This window comes from Cyprinodon tularosa, unplaced genomic scaffold, assembly GCF_016077235.1.
Source record: "Cyprinodon tularosa strain WSP-4 unplaced genomic scaffold, ASM1607723v1 ctg243, whole genome shotgun sequence".
Lineage (NCBI taxonomy): Eukaryota > Metazoa > Chordata > Actinopteri > Cyprinodontiformes > Cyprinodontidae > Cyprinodon > Cyprinodon tularosa.
This window is the reverse complement of record NW_024038903.1, coordinates 425,433-445,624: the sequence shown is the minus strand read 5'-3', so window position 1 is coordinate 445,624 and position 20,192 is coordinate 425,433. Positions and strand designations below refer to the sequence as shown.

General features: G+C 37.3%; 1 protein-coding gene across 5 annotated transcripts in view; it reads right to left on the bottom strand.

Annotated features, from left to right (window-relative positions):
• LOC119785208 (epidermal growth factor receptor substrate 15-like 1) overlaps positions 1–18,217 on the bottom strand; it is a 33,656-nt gene extending 15,439 nt beyond the window's left edge. For 4 of the 5 annotated variants that reach the window (XM_038287703.1, XM_038287702.1, XM_038287706.1 and 1 more), the window contains exons 1-15: positions 18,119–18,217; positions 17,673–17,714; positions 17,471–17,560; positions 17,342–17,389; positions 17,150–17,245; positions 13,880–13,939; positions 13,680–13,805; positions 13,537–13,596; positions 13,118–13,429; positions 7,287–7,444; positions 5,369–5,534; positions 3,875–3,937; positions 2,463–2,548; positions 2,052–2,124; positions 1,524–1,685 (exon numbers count right to left, since the gene is read on the bottom strand). In XM_038287703.1, the coding sequence (XP_038143631.1) occupies positions 1,524–1,685; positions 2,052–2,124; positions 2,463–2,548; positions 3,875–3,937; positions 5,369–5,534; positions 7,287–7,444; positions 13,118–13,429; positions 13,537–13,596; positions 13,680–13,805; positions 13,880–13,939; positions 17,150–17,245; positions 17,342–17,389; positions 17,471–17,560; positions 17,673–17,714; positions 18,119–18,193 (1,617 nt within the window). In that variant the 5' untranslated portion in view covers positions 18,194–18,217. The remainder of the gene's footprint in view (positions 1–1,523; positions 1,686–2,051; positions 2,125–2,462; positions 2,549–3,874; positions 3,938–5,368; positions 5,535–7,286; positions 7,445–13,117; positions 13,430–13,536; positions 13,597–13,679; positions 13,806–13,879; positions 13,940–17,149; positions 17,246–17,341; positions 17,390–17,470; positions 17,561–17,672; positions 17,715–18,118) is intronic. The other variant, XM_038287705.1, reaches the window with a different exon arrangement.
• Positions 18,218–20,192: the final 1,975 nt, after the last annotated feature.

The window sequence follows — 20,192 nt, the reverse complement described above, 5'->3', positions numbered from 1 at the left end:
AAAAGCGTTGGCAACGAATTTCATCATCGATTAGTTGTGTCGCGCGATTATTGCGTCATCCGCCGCGCCGTCATCACTGCCTCTTGACTGAAAGAGGAAGAAAAAAAATATGGCAGAGCGAGTCAGCGCCGCAGGTGCAGTGTTGCCAACTCAGTGACTTTTCAGACCCCTCCAGCGACTATTTTTCAAAAAAGCGACTAGCGACAAATCTGGCGACTTTTTTCGGTGTCACTGGCGGCTTTTAGAGACTCTTACGTGAAAGCATGTATCGTTCCTACTCTGCCGTGGGGCGCCTCCCCCACCCCAAATCGCGTTTTCCCGCAGTAGTCCCTCTCAGTCAGAGCCTCAGCGTCCAGACTGCAAATGAAGCGCGCATGCACCGGGATTGACGGCGCAAATTGATCACAATAATTAAAATAGCCTGCGCTTTGTAAAGCGAAAAAAGTGATAACATGCAACTTTTTTCAAAAGAAATTAACATGGCACGGAACCACCATGTTCGTTTGGTTTTAAAGTGGGGGAAACGTTACGTTAGTTTCTCAGGTAGCTCATCTGATGCTTTCCTTACCTTGTTAGTAGGTTACAGACAGTGATAAGGTTGGCTACTTATTTTACTTTTAATTTCATTTGAATTAGCTTAAGCAGCGTTTACATTTACTTTATAATTAAATTAACTTGCAAATTATGAGGGCAAGACTTTTAAAGTTTAAATCTTCTGGCTAAGATAAAGTAAAGAAGATCCTGCAATTTATGGAAGTAAAGCAGAATAAAATCCAGCAAGATCAGTAATATGTCAATTAATTATATGCCACATTCCCATGTAAATATCTGTCTTTGGAGGATGTGTTTTTTTACCACCCCTAGTTCTCTCATTTTTATTCCAAATACAATTTATAATTTGAATCACAGGCTATTTTTATCTCTATGGTTCAGTATTTTCTCAAGTAGCAACTTTAACTGCTATACTTACCTGTCTTAAAAGGCAGAACTCTTCTAGTCTAAAAAAACTCATTTGTTGAAATGGGGGGGCCTATTGTTTGAACCCCTTAGGGGCTTTAAAAACAAAAATGTCTTTTTTTGCGCTTTATGAAACAAAGTAGCATATATTTTGTGGATGTACAGCCACATTTCTCATGTAAGTTTGCGTAGTTTTAACACAAACATTTATTTTTCATATTGCACCAGTACAGTTAATGAGCAACCTGTACTTGTGTGCTTGTTTGTTCTGTCTAAAATGTTTATTTTGGAATAAAGAGGTTAATATAAAAAAAAAATTTTGTCCGATTCATCGATTAATCGAAAAAATAATTGTCCGATTCATCGATTTTTAAAATAATCGTTAGTTGCAGCCCTAATTTAGATGATCCACTCAGAAAACAAACTTCCTCCCCTATACCTTTAATATAAACCAGCAAGACCACCTATACCAATTACACCAAAACTTTTCTACTCTACAGTCAAAATGAGAAATCTTAACATATAGCTTTGGGATATGCATGATGATTTAAAAAGCAGTGTCTGACCTGTTGACTCTCCTCCTGACATTTCTGCTTCAGTTCATTGAGCATTCCCTCCAGTTTGGAGCGCTGCTGGTCCATCTCGTCCAGACGTCCCTGGGAATCCTGCTTTTGGGCCTCCAGGCTACGAAGGCTGCTGCTCTCTCTGTCCAGGTCCATCTGCATGTCCTGAGAGTCCATGAAAAGACAGAGGGCATCTGTAAAGCACTGTCCTCATAAAGCCATTTGCCTGATAATGAATAGGACAGCCTCAATGCAGTGTTGAGTGCATATAGTATATAAAGTAGAGATACTGTTTGAATAAGACTTATGATCTGCATATAAATCCTTTTTTATGTTGATTTTATATAAAATCTAACTATTACGAGAAACTAAATACTTTTTTCCTCAATAATAAGCTATAGTTATCACATTGAAGAGGATAAAGTGCTTGAAAGATCTATTAATGAGCATAACGTATCTATTAACCTTTTTAATTGAAATGCTCAAATAAAATTTTCCCATAAACATGTGAATGCTTTAGCTTCACCTTACCTGAACATCACTGTTTTTTTGTCTAATGACTTCCTCGTTTTGAAGAATCTCTTGCTCCAGGAAGAATTTCTCCCTATTTAAGACGGAACATTCAAAGGTAAACAAAGGCAGGAGTGAAAGGTTTTCATAGCTTCTGCTTTCAACAAACTTAAGAGGAAAAAAAAGGCACTAATCACCTGACATGCCACCATCAGAATCAAACACACCTCGACTACTTCAATGCAGCATTGTGTTCTAGAAAGTGTTCATTGTCTCACTTGTCAGCTTGAGTAAAAACTTATGATTTGTTTCAACAGAATGGCTTAAGCAGAGTGATCAACAAATCGTTAATCCAACAATTCCTCGTTTTTTTTTTTCTAGAGGAAGACAATTCACAACGATCCTCCAGCTACTTTGGGTGCTGCTGCTCACCTCTGCAGCTGAGCTACTTCCTGGCTGAGGTCATCCAGCTCTTTGTTGCCTGTAAGCTCAACTGACCCAATGGAGCTGGTGCTATCCTGAGGAATGAGGCATAGAAACAATTTAAGGATGAAGAGAGGGACTGAAAAAAAGATCAGAGAACATGAGATGGGCAACAGCAGGAGGGCTAAAGTGTCAAATTAATTTAAGACATGAAGGAATGATTCTGAAACATAAGTGGAGGGATGAAGTAGAGACGAGGTCTCAGCAGAATAGAGACGGAGAGAGGAGCTCCCTGCTGGTATTTCTAAGAAAACAAAAGTCAGCGGAAGGAAACAGAAACATCTCTTTCAGTTTGGTGGGAGAGAGGGAGAGATAGACAATAGATGAATGACGAGACATGCATGCAGACCACTGCAAAGGCAAAGTATCTGCATCAAGGTTTTAAAAGATTTAAATTTTATATCACACCACTCTGGGGCAGATTTAAAGAGCTTTATTAAGACAGTAAGGTGACCCAAAGACACCAAGGAACGCAGCCCTGATCCTCTCCAATAGTTGCTGCACACTGTCAGCAGGCTGCAAAACTTCTTGCTTAAATAAACAGACAAATTCAGCTGTTTTAAAAGCGAGAAAAATCATTTAACCGAGTAGTTTTGCTTAAACCTGTGTATCTACTTATTATATCAGTTTTTGGAAAAAATATAACATTGAAAAAGAAATAAAAAAAAATGTTATTGAAGCAGCAAGAACATTTTTTTAAATAGGATATTTTTAGTGCTAATACAGTGTTTTTCATAGCATCATTTATCAAGGCTGTCTGTCATAGCGTGACACTCATTGTGGCCTATGTCTCTGGCAGACAAACACAAACTATTTACAAACCTCAGTTTATACTTTACAGGAAAAATAATGAAAGAGCTCCAGATGTTAATTAGGGCTTCTCTAAAGCTTTTCATTTACATGGACCCAAAAGAGAGGGGGAGGACATTTTAAAAGGTTTTGTTTCTCAAACTTGATTTTTACATTACACGTGGAGAGAAAATGTTATCACAGAGCTTAATGATTGCTTTAACATCTTATTGAAAGTGGAATTTTCTTTGTGTTGCGATAATTCATTGATGTTTTTTTAAAGATTTAGTCCAAATAAAAAAAATAAAAAACACAAAGAACTGAAGATATTTGATGAGAAATTCTTTGTTATTAATTTATTCTGTAATCACAGAATTCTGGAAATCTGTGCCACTAGATTTCTATATTCTAGATTTCTTCTACTAAGAAATGTGTAGATCTAAGGAAGCATCAGCTGCTAAAACAGGTGGTTTTAGTCAGAGAGCACAGCTGTACGTTCCTGCTCTCATGCTGGGGCAGGACATGTGATAGAGCAACAACACCACCTTGTGGTGGTGTATGGAAGTACTCACTCTGAGCATACTAGCTGCAGAAACAAGGTCTGGTCTCACAGAAGGAAGAATCCCCATATAGCCCTGATAGAAGGGATAGAAAAGGGCTCAAAAGTTAAACCATTATACTGAATTGGAGATCCGGAAAGAGGAAAACAGGCTTAAAACCACAAATACAACAAAAGTATTCACCCACTTCAACCTTTTTCCTGTTTAAGTTATGTTTCACCCACAAACTTCAATGTTTGAGATTTCATGCGATAAATCAACATAATCATGCAGCAAAATGAAAATAATTCATGCATTTGAATCAGGTGTTGCAGCACATTGGCCAGTACTGGAGTATGAGACCACAGCTTTAAACTACTGCAGATCTGGTTGTATGGTTGGGATGTCATCCAGCTGGAAGTTGAAGATCCACTTTGTTGTCTAAATCCTTTGCAACCTCTAACAGTTTATCTTTAAGGGCCACCGTATATTTAGCAATATTCATGTCCCCATCAACTCTGACAAGTTTCAGTGCTGACAACATTATCCCGCAACCACCATTAATCTCTGTGGAGAAGTTATGTTCAGGGGGACGAAAGGTTCAAGGATGTTTTGGTTTTTGCTTTACAGAGCAGCTTGCGTAAAGGCAAAATGATTAAGTCCTCTTTTAATCAGAGTAGGTTCTTGGACATGCTTCTGCCCAAATGAGGCTTGCAAACTTTAAAGTCAATTTCTTATATTATGTTTTCTTGCAAATCTCTTCCATAAATGCCAGATTTGTGACATGCACAACTAATCTGTAAGAAAAATCAACCTTTTTAATCAAATGTCTTGTCCAGATATGAGCTCTTCTGCAGTTACTGCAGGGTTATCATTTGACAGCTTCGCATGTAAAAGCTCTTTGCCAGCTCTGTTTAAAATATTCTATAAATTACCCTATTTAAAAACCTGACTCTGCCTTAAACATTTCCACAACTTCATCCCAACCTTCCTGCTGTTCCTTGATCTCCCCGATGTTATTCCTCCGTTAACATTCATCAACAGTCCTGAGAACCGGAAATTAAACTGACACATGGACTCCATTCGTTTACCAGGAAGGTAACCGTTTAGCCTGAATTCAATTTAAGGCTATTAGAGTCAACACGGCTACAGCATGCAACACTTTTTATGCTATTTTTTATTTTAAATTTAGCCATTTTTTCCCTTCAAAAAACATGCACTAACTGGTTTTAGTCCATTCATTCTCTACAAAATACATAGAAAGTTTGTGGTTATAGGACAAAAGGTGAAAAGGGTGTGAATACTTGTGCAAAATCACCATGCAGCAAAGACACATGCTTTGAGAAATTAGTCAAATTTTGAAGGTGGTTTTTGTAGAGTATTTATGAGTAGTTTTTAGTAGTTTTTTAGAACACCATTCAATCTACTCATAAATATTTTACATGACCTTAAAGGAAAAGATTTCATGTCACAAATCAGACTTTGCCAGAGACGGATTTATGGAGAGCTTATAAAGTACAGACTCACGAGACCCATAGCTGATCCTGCAGTCCTCTCTGATGGGGGGATCATATCTGATGTCAGAGTTGAGGGGGGGTCTATGCCTTTAGTCACCTTCTGTTGGATGAAATGCATGGCCAGAGCAAACTGCTCTGGTGTCAGCTTGCCTGTCTGTTTTGTGTCGGCGAGTCCCCTGTGCAAAGGAAGTAAGAGTTTAAAAGAGAAAAACCCTGCAAACTTTTTTTCTGAGGATAGGTAGTAAAACCATTGGTGTCAAAAGTTCACACATTTGTTACTTGAATAGAAGTATAGATACTGCAGTTTAAAAACACTCGAAAAACACTTGAAGTATCAACTTGATCTCTTTACTCAAGTTTGTTTTAAAAATGTAAAGAATAGAATGTACAGAAACTTATTGGAAATTGTAACGAGTAGAAGTCAGAAGTAGGAAGAAAAATAAGTAATGGAGTAAAGTATAGATACCTAAAAAGTGTACTTAAGTAAAGTAACAAAGCATTTGTACTTTGTTACTTGACACCTCTGACTAAAACGCCTCACAGATTGATACTAAACTTTTAGATGGTTTGAAATTTCTAAATCACAGCTTGCAGAGATTCAGGTGGTGCAATCAGTTAGGTGACTTTCAATAACGTATTTTGACTGGGAATAATAAAAAAGCTCACAAACCAAAGGGTCTAAGAGTAATTTATGAAAGAAACAGGCTAAAATTATGCCTCAACAATGTCTGCTCCCTGTTACTATGATGCATATATCAGATATTTCACAGGTTTTCTGGATCCAAAAGTTAGGGTAATTCAGCATTTCCTCTAGATTTCATGTAAAACTTACCATAGACTAAGTAAAACGCCTAAAACTGCCAACTTAAGGTGGTGGACAGGTTTCAGTGCTTGGATTATCCCAGAGTAGGACAGCAGCTAATGATTACTTTGCAAATGGAATCGTAATCGAAATTAATAGGATAGCCAAATGTTCCTTAAAGAAGATTTTTCACTAAATTAAACTAAAGCTTGAGGGGTTCTGGATAGAGCATATTGACAGATGGAAAAACATTTTTTTTATCTTAAATGCAAAATGTATATATATCATTTTACAATTTTGATATAATTACTTCCTTAAATGTGTTGTTCTGACAGCTAAAATAATATTATACAGTCTCTATACTCCAGGTAACGATTAATCGATCACTAAATTAGTTGACGATTATTTCAATAATCGATGAATCCGATTAATTGTTTCAGCCTTATCCCAGAGGCTATGCTGTCAGGGGATTTAAAACCCCTGGTAGAGTCTCTCAATGCAAACAGCCTCTGGATTGAGGGTCGGACAAAGAGCTGTTCAAGGCACCCTTATGGTGACTATGAAATCACAGCACTGGGTATTGCCTGGTATGGGGGAGCTGACACCTCACCCTGGACACCCTGGATTATTAACCATCTTTACAGGGACCATCAACAAGTTTGTCTGTGTTTACACATTACAAAACAATTTAAGGTCAAATAAAACATTCTTGAGATGGAGATATGCAGTTGGTCTTCTGCTTAGATTTAAGACCGATTGCATTTTAAAACTGACTGATTCTTCTTGCGTCTAATTTTAGTTGTTTCTGCACACTGTCAGCAGGCTGCAAAACTTCTTGCTTAAATAAACAGACAAATTCAGCAGTTTTGAAAGCGAAAAAAATCATTTAACTAATTAGTTTTGCTTAAACCTGTGAATCTACTTATTATATCAGTTTTTGGAAAAAATATAACATTGAAAATTACAAAAATTTTTATTAAGCAGCAAGAACATTTTGTTCTTAAAATAGGATATTTTTAGTGCTGGACATTTAAAGTTTCAGCGCCTTTTCCAGTGCGTAGTTTTTTTTTTCATGCCTTTAGAAGCATCTGACGGCACACTGCTTTGGACTAAGAGGTGGACTCACCAGATCTGCGCCAGCATCGTCTGAGAAAGGTTGGACTGCATGAAGATCTCAATAATATCCGTCCCGCTGATGAAGCCGTCCCCATCGCTGTCGGTTTTGTTGAAAAGCTCCCTATATTTTTCTCTGTCGGCTACAGGTACCACCCAGTTCACTGCAGCCTGTTGGTAACAACATTAAAAATCAGAGCATACATCTAATCTTTAATGCCCCTTTCGCCAATACAACATGCATTGATTTAGAGCACCTTCTAAAAGTATAACAGTCCATCAACATTCAGTCACATTTTAACTTCAAGGATTGAATCAATTTCATAAGAATGTAAACTGCAATGATAATAAAAGTTGGCTTTTCTAAGACAATCATGATTACAAATCCTCAGTGTTGTATACATTTGTTTTCAGACCCCATTACTTTGACACCTCTAAATAAAACCTAGTGCGATTCATTTAATTTTCCAAGTGTTTTTTTTTTTATTTCTGTTAATATCCTGCAGTTGCTCTGTGAAGATTGGACATTTATTGGAGACCAACGAACAGAGTAGATGAGTCAAGCACAATGATTTTGGGAGAAAATTTTAAAACAATATCCTGACCAGTAGTTTGGGTCACGAGACCATTATGGTACCACTATGTTTGTCTGAGGCTGAGAAGTTTGAATACCACAGTTCTGGCAGATACATTTTTTTTCTCTAAAAATGCAATGTGGTTAAAAACCATTTAAGTATTTCAACCTGAACACAGCATTGCCTACAAGGTGGTGACAGCATTATGCTGTTGGGATTTAGCACAGACAGAAAGGCTGGATAAAGTGGGATGTGAAGACATAAACACCAATATTTGTAAAACATTTGTTAAACTTTTAGAAGCTGCAAACCACATAAACTAGTAAATATTTAGGCCCCAGTAGAGCTAATCAAAAGGCTAAATCACATCCAGAGAATCACTCCAAGTTCTAAAAATGATCTACTTATTTGATTCTGATTTGCTGAGGGAAAGAGTACAGTAGTGCCCCCTGGGGTTGTTTTGAAGTTCTGATTACGGTAGATTGAATCACAATCATGTTACAATGGGTTAAATCTTAAGTAAACTATAACAGTGTCTGGGAAAGGACTGGAAATTTACATTTGTAGAAATTTATTAATTAAAAACATTGAAGTTGTATGTGACCAAATATGCAAATATTCAAAGCGCATTAGTATGCATTTTTAAATTTTTTTTAACATGGAATTTTTAAAGTCTTGGATATCATGGCATCAAGGCAGAAGCAGCCGGTTTATATGCAAAGTCTATGGTTGAAGCATATCAGAAGGACCTGCATCGCGTCTCTAGCAGCAGGTGCAGTGCACCTTGAAGTATCTGAGCAGCTGCGGCAGCGCCTCATTAGCATTTTAGCATCTGAGGCACATAACGCCTTTCACAGGCAGCAGAAGCTGAAGTTTGAATCTTTGCAGCTTGGCGCACCACATCAACCAATCAGAGAAGCTGATCTGGGATCTCGCAGGGAGCTGGACACAGGGATGCTCATCAGGAGCTGTCAGCATAAAGCCATCAGAAATTAACAACAATATATATATATATATATATATATATATATATATATATATATATATATATATATATATATATATATATAGTACAGACACATCTTGTCATTCAAAGAGTTTCCTTTATTTCCATGACTATTTCATATATTCTAGGTTCTTCAGAATAGCCACCTTCTGCTCTGATTACTGCTTCGCACACACTTGGCCTTCTCTTGATGAGCTTCAAGAGGTAGTAACCTGAAATGGTCTTCCACCAGTCTTGAAGGAACTCCCAGAGATGCTTAGCACTTGTCGGCCCTTTTGCCTTCACTCTGCTGTCCAGCTCACCCCAAACCATCTCGATGTGGTTCAGGTCTGGTGATTGTTCAGGCCAGGTCATCTGGCGCAGCGCCCTATCACTCTCCTTCGTGGTTAAATAGCCCTTACAAAGCCTAGAGGTGTGTTTGGGGTCATTGTCCTGTTAAGAAATAAATGATGGTCCAACTAAACGCTAACCAGATGAAATAGCATGCCACTGCAAGATGCTGTGGTAGTCATGTTGGTTCAGTATGCCTTCAATTTTGAATAAATCCCCAACATTGTCACCAGCAAAGCACCCCCACACCATCACAACTCCTCTTCTAAGCTTCACGGTGGGAACCAGGCATGTAGAGTCCATCCATTCACCTTTTCTCGCACAAAGACACGATGGTTGGAACCAAAGATCTCAAATTGAGGCTCATCAGACCAAAGCATAGATTTCCACTGGTCTAATGTCCTTTCCTTCTGTTATTTAGCCCAAGCAAGTCTCTTCTGTTTGTTGCCTGTCCTTAGGAGTGGTTTCCTAGCAGCTGTTTTACCATGAAGGCCTGATTCACACGGTCTCCTCTTAACAGGTGTTCTAGAGATGTGTCTGCTGCTAGAACTCTGTGTGGCATTGACCTGGTCTCTAATCTGAGCTGCTGTTAACCAGCGATTTCTGAGGCTGGTGACTCGGATGCGCTTATCCTCCGCAGCAGAGGTGACTCTTGGTCTTCCTTTCCTGGGGCGGTCCTCATGTGAGCCAGTTTCTTTGTAGCGTTTGATGGTTTTTGCGACTGCACTTTGGGACACTGTTTTGCCAATTTTTTTGGACTGACTGAACTTCATTTCTTAGAGTAATGATGGCCACTCGTTTTTCTTTACTGAGCTGCTTTTTTCCTGCAATTATACAAATTCTAACAGTCTATTCAGTAGGACTATCAGCTATTTATCCACCTGACTTCTGTACAACACAACAGAAATCCCACTTATTAAACCTGTGAAGTGAAAACCATTTCCGGCTGACTATCTCTTGAAGCTCATCAAGAGAATGCCAAGAGTGTGCGAAGTAGCAGTCAAAGCAAAAGGTGGCTACTTTAAAGAACCTAGAATATAAGACATATTTTCAGTTGTTTCACACTTTTTTAAGTATATAATTCCACATGTGTTAATTCATGGTGTTGATACCTTCAGTGTGAATCTACAATTTTCTTAGTCATGAAAATAAAGAAAACTCTTTGAATGAGAAGGTGTGTCCAAACTTTTGGTCTGTGCTGTATATATAAACGGAGTAAAACTCTAATAGGTCTCCATAAAAGTCAAGAATATTCTTTTTTTCTGTTTGATCACTCACTGGGGTCGCTAGGGGTGCTGGTGCCAATCTCAGCTGTCTATGGGCGAGAGGTGGGGTACACCCCGGACAAGTCACCAGTCCATTGAAGGGCAACACAGAGACAAACAATCACGCACACACTCACACCTAAGGAGAATTTAGGAAAACCAATTAACCTAACATTCGTGTTTTTGGAATGTGGGAAGAGTACCCTGAGAGAAACCATGCATGCTTAGGAGAACATGCAAACTCCATACAGAAACATCGGGGGCGGAACTCGGAATACAGAACCTTGTTGCTGCAAGGCAGCAGTGGTACCAACTGCTTCCCTGAGCAGTATTTTTGCCTCATTATTGCCTCAGTGACCTTAAAATGTTGAAACCTGCCAGCAAAATATTTTCACTTTTAATATACTGGTGTCTGCAGTTTGTTCCACATATCTGAAAAACACTAATGTTCTCTTCTAGCCGCCACGAACATCAGCATAAAGTCCCTTATTGCTGTTGTGAGGAGCTCTGCACGGCCATGACAGCAAAATAACATTTCACATTTTATGCTACATTTGAAAATAAAAGATATTAATAAACCGGCCATCAGAGAATGTTTTTGTCATTTGTGCAGGGAAATTACTCTCAGATTAAGCAGACAGGCTTTACCAGAAAATCTGCTTACTCAGCCCTCCTCTGGATGAACCGTTTTGGCTTTCCCAAACCCTGTCCTCCCAGAGTCAGCGCACCCACAACCCGCAACCATGACAACCAGTCAACGTTCGTAAAGATAGTGGCTGGGAGGATGAAATAATACATTAGATGAAGGCTGTAGCTTGACTGATGGGCTGCTACAGACCGTTCTGGACAGTTTAATTCACTTTATCAGGGGAAAGATTTTCAAACTGACCCTTTTGAGCGCACATTAACTAAGAGGTGGAGAAAGGCAGTGAGGGCGGTGAAAGGGTTATCATTCTTTGTTAACCTCATACAAAAGCTTCAGGACACATGACTGTTACAAAATTTTCATAATGGGAATTTTGCATAATATGGGACCTTTAAGGCAGGATCATAATCTTGAAGAACTGACTGCACAGACAATCTTTTGAAGTGTACTTTCTTGCTTAAAAACTAATTAAAACTGCTATTTGCCCACTTACATCACCAAATATAGCAAAGCCAATAAGCTGTTTAACAGAAGAGCACCACAAGCATCAGATGCGTTTGTACATAACTTACATAACATACATAACTACTGTGGACAAACATTAAAGATGAAGCAGCAGACGCTTCTTTGCTGCTCAAATCGCCTTTTATTAGAACGTTAACAGGGTCAGCTACTAAAAATTCAACAAACACCGACTGCTTTCATCCAAATCTGCTCTGAATAAAAAGAAAATGTGTAAATTTCACTGCTGGATGTTTACAGAGTTTGAGTGCCATTTAAGAACCGACCAATCAGCTTGATGGTTTGCTATTTTTTAAGTATTTTATTACTTTTTTCTGTTCTTAAGTTTTAAAACTTTAAATTCAACATCAAATGGATATAATCTAAAAGAATTAAACCCATTTATGGTTCAGGTCAGATTTACTTAAGGGATATCGTACAATTTTTTTATAAATCTGAAGATGATCAGAGTGATCTTTAAGACAAACCATCTTAAGTTAAATGTATGTTCTACAAAGATTCCTGGACGAACGACATGTACTTTCTTTTGTCCCAAGTATTTTGGTGATACCATTTGTTTCCTTTTCCAGGAAACAGTTTCTCAAAAATTCATGGGTGAAAAAAATCCCTGCAGGAGAAACAAACAGTTGTTCATACAATAGCCTCAACAATGTGGTAAAACAAGTCTTACTGTTGGCAACAGTAAAGTTAATACATGAATTACTAGTCTCTCCAAAACTCCCAGATCAGAACCTGTAACACTACTTTAAACAAGTTAAATTGTTATTTGCAGAAGCAAAACACACCAATACACAAGCAGAGCTTTTTTTTCAACCCAAACTTTCCCCAAATCAAAAGCTGTAATAAATGAAATAAAATTTTGCAATTCATATCCAATAATAATAAAAGAAACTAATAAAAACTGAGAAGCAATCTTCTTATGTCTGTGAACTTCATTAAGTCTCTATAAACATTGGCAACATAATGCATAATTCCTGTAAAATCCTTTATAAAAGGAAACTGAAAATAAAGAAGACTTAAATTATTTTTAACCCTCATAATTATACACTTTTTAAATTTTCCGTTTAAATTCTAATTTTTGTGAAATTTAAAAGAAAACAATCATCAGTCAAAGTCTCTAATGAATTGATATTGATGCACACTAATCCTGCAACTAATGGTTATTTTGCTAATTGATTATTTTTTTGATAAATTGATGGATAATCGGATAGCAAAAGGTTCTTTTAACGAAAACTCAAAAGTTTCTACTTGAGGAACTCTGGATAGAGCATTTTAACGGACCTTTTTATTCTTAAATGCAAAATGTTTATGTATCAGCTTGGTATCATTACTGCTCTTAGTGGGTTTCTGTATCAGCTAAAGGCATGCGTTAGAGTCTCTATACTCCAGTTAACGATTAATCGATTACTAAATTAGTTGACGTTTATTTCAATAATCGATTATAATCCGATGTTTCAGCCTTAATGAACCCAGAAAAAAAAGCATCGTAAGTTAACGTACCGTTGGAGTGGATGCTGAGCTGGATTTAAAGGAGTGTTGTGGAGACAGTTTGACAGCACTGGGACTGAGGGGAGTAAAGCCACCCATAGCAGGAACAGTGCTCCCGATAGGAGGAGTGGAGCTTCTAAGAGAAGGAGAGCTCCGCAGAGTCTCTTTGAGAGCAATGGGGCTGGATCCAAGGCCAGGCAGCACGGCCACGGCGCCCGGAAGGGCTGGTGCTGATTTTTTCCTTTTGGAAGGTGGGATAAGAGAGGACGGCAGGCTGCTTGGAACAGGCTCCTTCTCCATAGTACGATATACAAGATGCATAGCCTGGAACATGATAAAAACAACTATTGTTAAAAACTTAGTCATGTTACATTTATCTTAAGGCAACAGTAAAAAAACTAAAAAATAAATAAATAAAAATAAACACATACCACAGTGAATTCTTCTTTGTCCAAATGTCCATCCTTGTCAACATCACTAAGCTCCCAAATCTATAGTTAAACAACGAAAAATACTCAACATCTGATTGCTTTGAAATGTTCAACTATACAGCGGTATACAGGGTGTATATTACCTTTCCCAGAACATCCAGAGGTAGCTTGGAGTTTATTAAAACAGGTCGGACCTTGTCACCAGATAGGAGACCTTTTATAGGGGATAGACTTTCAAATATCGCCTCAAACTTCCCCTTTTCATCAGGCTAGAGGAGAAAAAAAACATTAGGAAGACAACATTTTTCATTCAGTCTGAAATCTTCAGTCTGTTTTGGCTCACCCTAATCGCCCAATCAGACGCTGCTAATGATCCAGTTAGCAACGGACTGTCAGTGTCTCTCTGTAAAAGATAACAGAACATACTAACCACCATTTGCATATAAGGGGAAACTCATAGGACTGATGTATGGGGGTTACTGGTGTGAATATGCAAAAAGAGATTAGAAAGGCATAGCTTATAAACAGCTAGATTTTAAAAAGCTAGTCAAAGTTTTCAGTCTTTTTAATGGACACCAGTAAAAGTCAAATTTGCCCAGTTGTATGGAGTAAACCAAAGAACTGCTACCTCTTGCTGCTTTGCTCTGAACACTTCACTTTTTCCTCTTAGAAAAAACTAATTACACTGCAAAAAGTAACTGAGTCATTACCATCGCCACCCATCAGTGTGTGAATGGTGCATGAATGGGTGAATGACTGAATGTAATGTACCATTACCTCGTTGAAGTAGCTTTGTTGTAAACTAAAACGACAAACTTCAAGCAGAACGTCTGTAAAAGGTGCCAAGCATGGACAACTTCTCTAGCCGATTACTTGAGTTAATAACCAGGTACTTTAGTAAACAAAAACATATAAACTGAGATAATACAAAGTTATGAATAACATTAACTTGTCAAAATTAGTAGTTCAACATGTTGAAACATATTGTGTCTTAACTAAGTATAATCTGATACAAGTTTTGATTTCCAATAAAAGGACAACATTGCAGCTTCAGGTATTGATAGAAACCGATATTAAATCAGCATTAAAAATATATACTATTATTGCTCCTCTTGCACCGTGGAATGGTAGAAAAGGCCTGATCAAATGAAATTACTCGCACAGTTTTATTGACAATATGTTAATTTAAATTGAAACAAAAGTGGTGTTTCTATTAGCACATTATATGGCTGATTGTAGTGGTAGGCCGACGTATTCTGATAACCTTTTTTTGGCTGATATAAGACTGATATTTACAATATCAATATAAGATCTGGATCCCTAGTTTTATTTAAGGTAATTAAACCATCTTATTGACTTTTCTTTTTTTTTCTTTTTTTTTTTAAGTACTAAGAAATCCCAAAAGAGAAAAATCATGTAGGACTGAAACAATTAATGATAATAATCATGAAAAATTGATTGTTAAAATGATTATAAAATTCTTTCATATTTGAAATAAATCTTTAAACAAAGTAAATACTGTAACCTCTAAGATATATCATATGCTGAAATAATAACTGAAGCAGAGAAGTAATGACACAAATATTGAACAAAAAAGGTTTAAAATTTAAAATGAAAAATCTCTGTAAATATACTGTTAGCTTTATCTGGTTCAGAATCTGTTACGACAATCTCTACTAATTAATTTTGCTATCATATTATTAATGCATTAAATGAAAAGTTTACAAGAGATGAATCATGCCAGTAAAATGATCATTTCTGCCCTAATTATAATGTAATCTGTTTTGCCAAATAGAGATGATCATACGGTGCCTTGTGAACGTATTTGGGCCACTTAAATGTTTCGATCTTTTGCCAAATTTCAGGCTTCAAACATAAAGATAATACATTTTAAGTGGCGCAGAAATATTTAGTGGAACAAAATTTACTGGATATTTTAAACTTTTTTTTATCAAATATAAAACTAAAAAAATTGGCTGTACAAAATTATTCAGCCCCTTGAGTTAATTCTAGCACTACCTTTTGCTTCAATTACAGCTGTATTCTCTTGGGGTTTGTCTCTATCAGTTTGGAATTGACAGACTGAAATCTTTGCCCATTCTTCCTGCAAAACAGCTGCAGCTCTATGAGGTTGGATGGAGAGAGTTTGAACAGCAGTTTTCAGTTCTTTCCACAGATTTTCGATTAGGTTCAGGTCTGGACTTTAACTAGGCTATTCTAATACCTGGAATTTTTTATTTGTGAAACATTCTATTGTAGATTTTCCTTAATGTTTTGGATCATTGTCTTGTTGGAAGACAAATCTCCGTCCTAGGCTCTGGTCTTTTGCAGACTCTATCAGGTTTTCTTTCAGAATGTTCCTGTATTTGGCTCCATCCATCCTCCCATCCATTTTAACCATCTTCCTTGTCCCTGCTGAAGAAAAGCAGGCCCAAACCATGTTACTGCCATCACCATGTTTGACAGCAGGGGTGGAAGGTTCGGGGTATTAAGCTGTGTTGCTTTTATGCCACACAAAACAATTTTGTTAATTGTTGCCAAAAAGTTTGATTTTGATTTCATCTGAGCAGAGCAGCTTCTTCTACATATTTGCTGTGTCTCCCTGGAGGCTTGGGGAAAACTTTCAATAAGACTTTTTATTGATATCTTAAAGAAATATCTTTCTTCCATAAAGGCCAGATTTGTGCAGTATACGACTGATTGATGTCCTATGAACAGAGCTTCCCAACTCAGCTGTAGATCTCTGCTCTTCATCCAGAGTGATCATGGGCCTCTTGGCTGCATCTCTGATCAGTCTTCCCCTTGTTTGAGCGGAAATTTTAGAGAAACGGCCGGGTCTTCGCAGGTTTGCAGTGGTCTGAGAACCCTTCTACTACAATATTATCACTTGCACAGTGTTCATTGGGATGTTTAGAGCTTGGAAAATCTTTTTGTATCCAAATCTTGCCTTAAATTTCTCCACAACAGTATCTCGACCTGCCTGGTTTGTTCTTTGTTCTTCACAATGCTCTCTGATGCTTGTTTTTATCTGACCTCTGAGATGATCACAGAGCAGTTCCATTTATACAGAGACATGATTACACACAGGTGGATTCTACTTATCACCATCAGTCATTTAGGTCAGCAATGGATGATTCAGAGATCCTCTCTGAAGTTCTGGAGAGAGTTTGTTGCACTGAAAGTAACGGGGCCGGTTAATTGTTGATGCCCCACTCTTCAGTTTTTTATTTGTTAAAAACATAAAAAAATAAAATAAAAATAAATTTAGTTCTATTTCATGATTATGTCCCACAAAAATTACAGTTTTAGATCTTCGTGTGTGATGCATGAAATGTGGCAAAATTAATGTTTGGGCTTTTTTTTTTTCCTTAGATCAAAACGCTTGAATATAAAGGCATGTTCATTTACTAGAAATTGCTATTTTTAGATAAAGTAAAAACAAACTAAAGACATTTATTAGGAGCTTAATTGAAAACTAAAATAATTATTAGATTCAGCCCTAGTACCATGACATTGTAGTCCTCTAATTTGTTAGTTTTTTCACAAATCTCAGTAGTATTCTCTTCCCTATTAAATTAAGGGCTACAGTACATGAGTAATTTTCAACACTCACAAATTTTGGTGCAGTTACACTTTGGTTGAGGCTGTTAAGGCTTATATCATTTCCACCCTGTGCTGACGCCACAAGTCTCAGCGCGATGAAGAAACCCTGCAAAGAAGGAACAAAGCAGAACAAATCTGCCATTTAATGCACACATCAGCATTCTACAAACAGAGCAACTTTATGGGAGGAATAAAGGCTTACCCTCTTATCCAAATATCCTTTTCTATCAGAATCTGCCAAATCCCAAATCTAAAAGGAAGAATATGAGAAAGATGGTTAGATGACATATACACAATTATGAGTAAAGATCTGGATAAGTTCAAGACCCACTTTTCCAAGTGTACTGTCTGATAATCCAGACTTTTTAAGAAACTGAGCTGCATCGCCTGCTGATATTTTGCCTGTGTTTGCTGGATCAAGCTGCAGAAAAATCAAAACAAACGACAATGTTAAACGTTTCCCTATAGCTAAACTTTAAATCTGGATTTAACAAAGTAACCATCAATGAAGCTGGATAGGAAATAAATCTTACCTGTCTGTAATAATGTTCATAAGCGGCATTTCCATTTGATAACTACACAAAAACAAACAGATGACACATTAAAACAGTGCGAAAAAGAGTGGCATTCAAGTTTTTATGCTTATTTTTTTTTTTAATATATATGTGTTTTATTAAAAAGCCGGTAAAATACAGTGTTTAAAACAAATTGCTTTTGAAAAACTGTTTTACTTTCTGTTTAGTTACTTAAATTTCAACAAGACATTAAATTTACCCATCTTAACTACTTATAGACCTACCTAGCTAACTATGTTTACTCAGTAATAAACGAAAACTCGCTAATTCGGTTAAACAGACATACTAAATACGTTTTTTGGGAGCCTTGACGTAAAACGAAAACTCAATAAAACGTCACCGTCAGTTGATAATCACAGACATTAAAAATTAAAGACTTTCTTTATCTTGTTTGACGTTGTTACCTGACTGAGAGTCATGAGCGCCGCCATATTTCCTGGTGTGTATTGTGAACGCGCCGCGCGCGCGCACACGCCCATAAGGGACAAGAGAACACCGGAGAAGGGCGTTCCCTCGTGAATGGACACAAGAAGTGTTTGAGGCTCGGTGGATGGTCGTTTGGTGCATGGCGCGTGTTTTGAAGCTGCTTATGGAGAAATGTCTTGGGCCGTGAGTAGTGAGGAAACAGGAAGCGATTCTTGTGGGATGGAAGAGGGAAATAGTGACAATGAAGGTTGGAAAATAGCAACATCAAAAAATGAGAAAAAGCGGAAAAAACAGAGATCAGTTCAAGGGGAATCTAGTTCAGAACAATCCAGTGATGATCATTCCATACATTCCACAGCACAACAAAATGAATTCAAAGTCATATTCAAAGTCGTTAATCAGGCAGACTCTTTTACAAATTGGAATCCGGTTCACTTAACAAAAACCATCAATAAACTTGTCGGAGAAGTCAAAGGTGCCAGAATTCTGTACAGTGGAGACCTGCTAATTAACTGCAGAGACAGCGCCCAGCAAGGCAAAGCAATACGTATCAACAAAATTGACGGGATAAGAGTTCAGTGCAGCCTAATGGAGAACAAAAAGATCAGCAGGGGAGTCATTGGAGGAGTTCCTCTAAAAATTTCTGAAAAAGAGATTCTGGAAAACATAAGCGGTGCAAAAGTAAAAGAAGTAAAACGGTTAAAAACAACAAGAAACGGAGAAAGATCTGACAGTTTATCTGTGCTAATTAAATTCGAAGAAGAGCAATTACCAAGCAAAGTATTCATCGGTTACATAAGCTATAATGTCAAAATCTACAATCCTCCACCATTGAGATGTTTCAAATGCCAAAAATTCGGTCACGTTGCAGCAGTTTGTAAAGGGAAACAGAGGTGTGGAAGGTGTGCAGGAGAACATGAGTACGGAAAATGTGGAAAAGAAGCTAAAATAAAATGCTGTAATTGTGGTGGAGAACATACTGCTGCCTATCGCGGCTGTGAAGCAAGCAAAAGGTCTGAGGAAATTAAAAAAATGAAATTTGAGCTCGGAATAACCTACGCTGAAGCTGCAAAAAGGATCCCATCTCAGTCAGAAAAACCCAAACCTACAGTTCAACACACAGCAAATTCCAAACCTCTAGAGAAATCTCCAAAAATTAATGAAGACTCACTTATTGTTAAAAAGACAAATTTTGTTCTTTTCATGGTAGAAGTAATTAATTGTACTGCACAGACAACAAAAAAAACGGAAAAAATCAAAATAATAGTGAAGGCTGCAGAAAAATATCTGGACATTAAAGATTTGAACTGGGAGATGGTTGGAAGTATGATGGGAGGACCGATGGGACCATCAGAAACTGGCAGAGTTAAGATGACCTAGAGTAAATTAAAATTATATGGGCAAATGTGATTTAGTATTATGTTGGTTTAAGTTACACAGGTTTTTTTTTTTTTTTTTTTTTTTTTTTTTTTTTTTTTTTTTTTTGGGGGGGGGGTGAATCGTTTCCTGTTATCTTGCTTTACTCCATATCAGTTGGTGGCGGTAATGCACAATTCACAAGTCTGCCAACCGCCATAAAATCCCATAAGAAGAAGAAGAAGAGAAGGGCGTATTTCCGGGATTGTGACGTTATGCTCCTGAGTGTTTCAGTGAGCTGACGGGTAGGAGGCACTACAGTTAAACGGGTGAGCTTTCTTCCCAGAAATTACTAGGTTTTACTCCACATAAACTCTAAATACCAATGAGTCTTGAAAAAAGGGAATTCAATGTTAGAGGAACTTCATACTGGCACCTGATTCAATGTATATAATTTACAGGGGCGGAGCTAGATGGGGGGCCAGGGGTGGCCATGGCCACCCTTTGTCACCCCACTATTTCCCTCTAATACAGATGGTGGCAACAGTTAGAACTACATTTTAAGTTATATGGGGTAAAGAGAATATGATGTTCTCTGCAAGTCATATAGGAGTATTCAGTGAAATCATAGATAACTATTTTAATAAAAACATATTAAATAATAAATTTATGTAGATATTAGTACTTGTAAATATA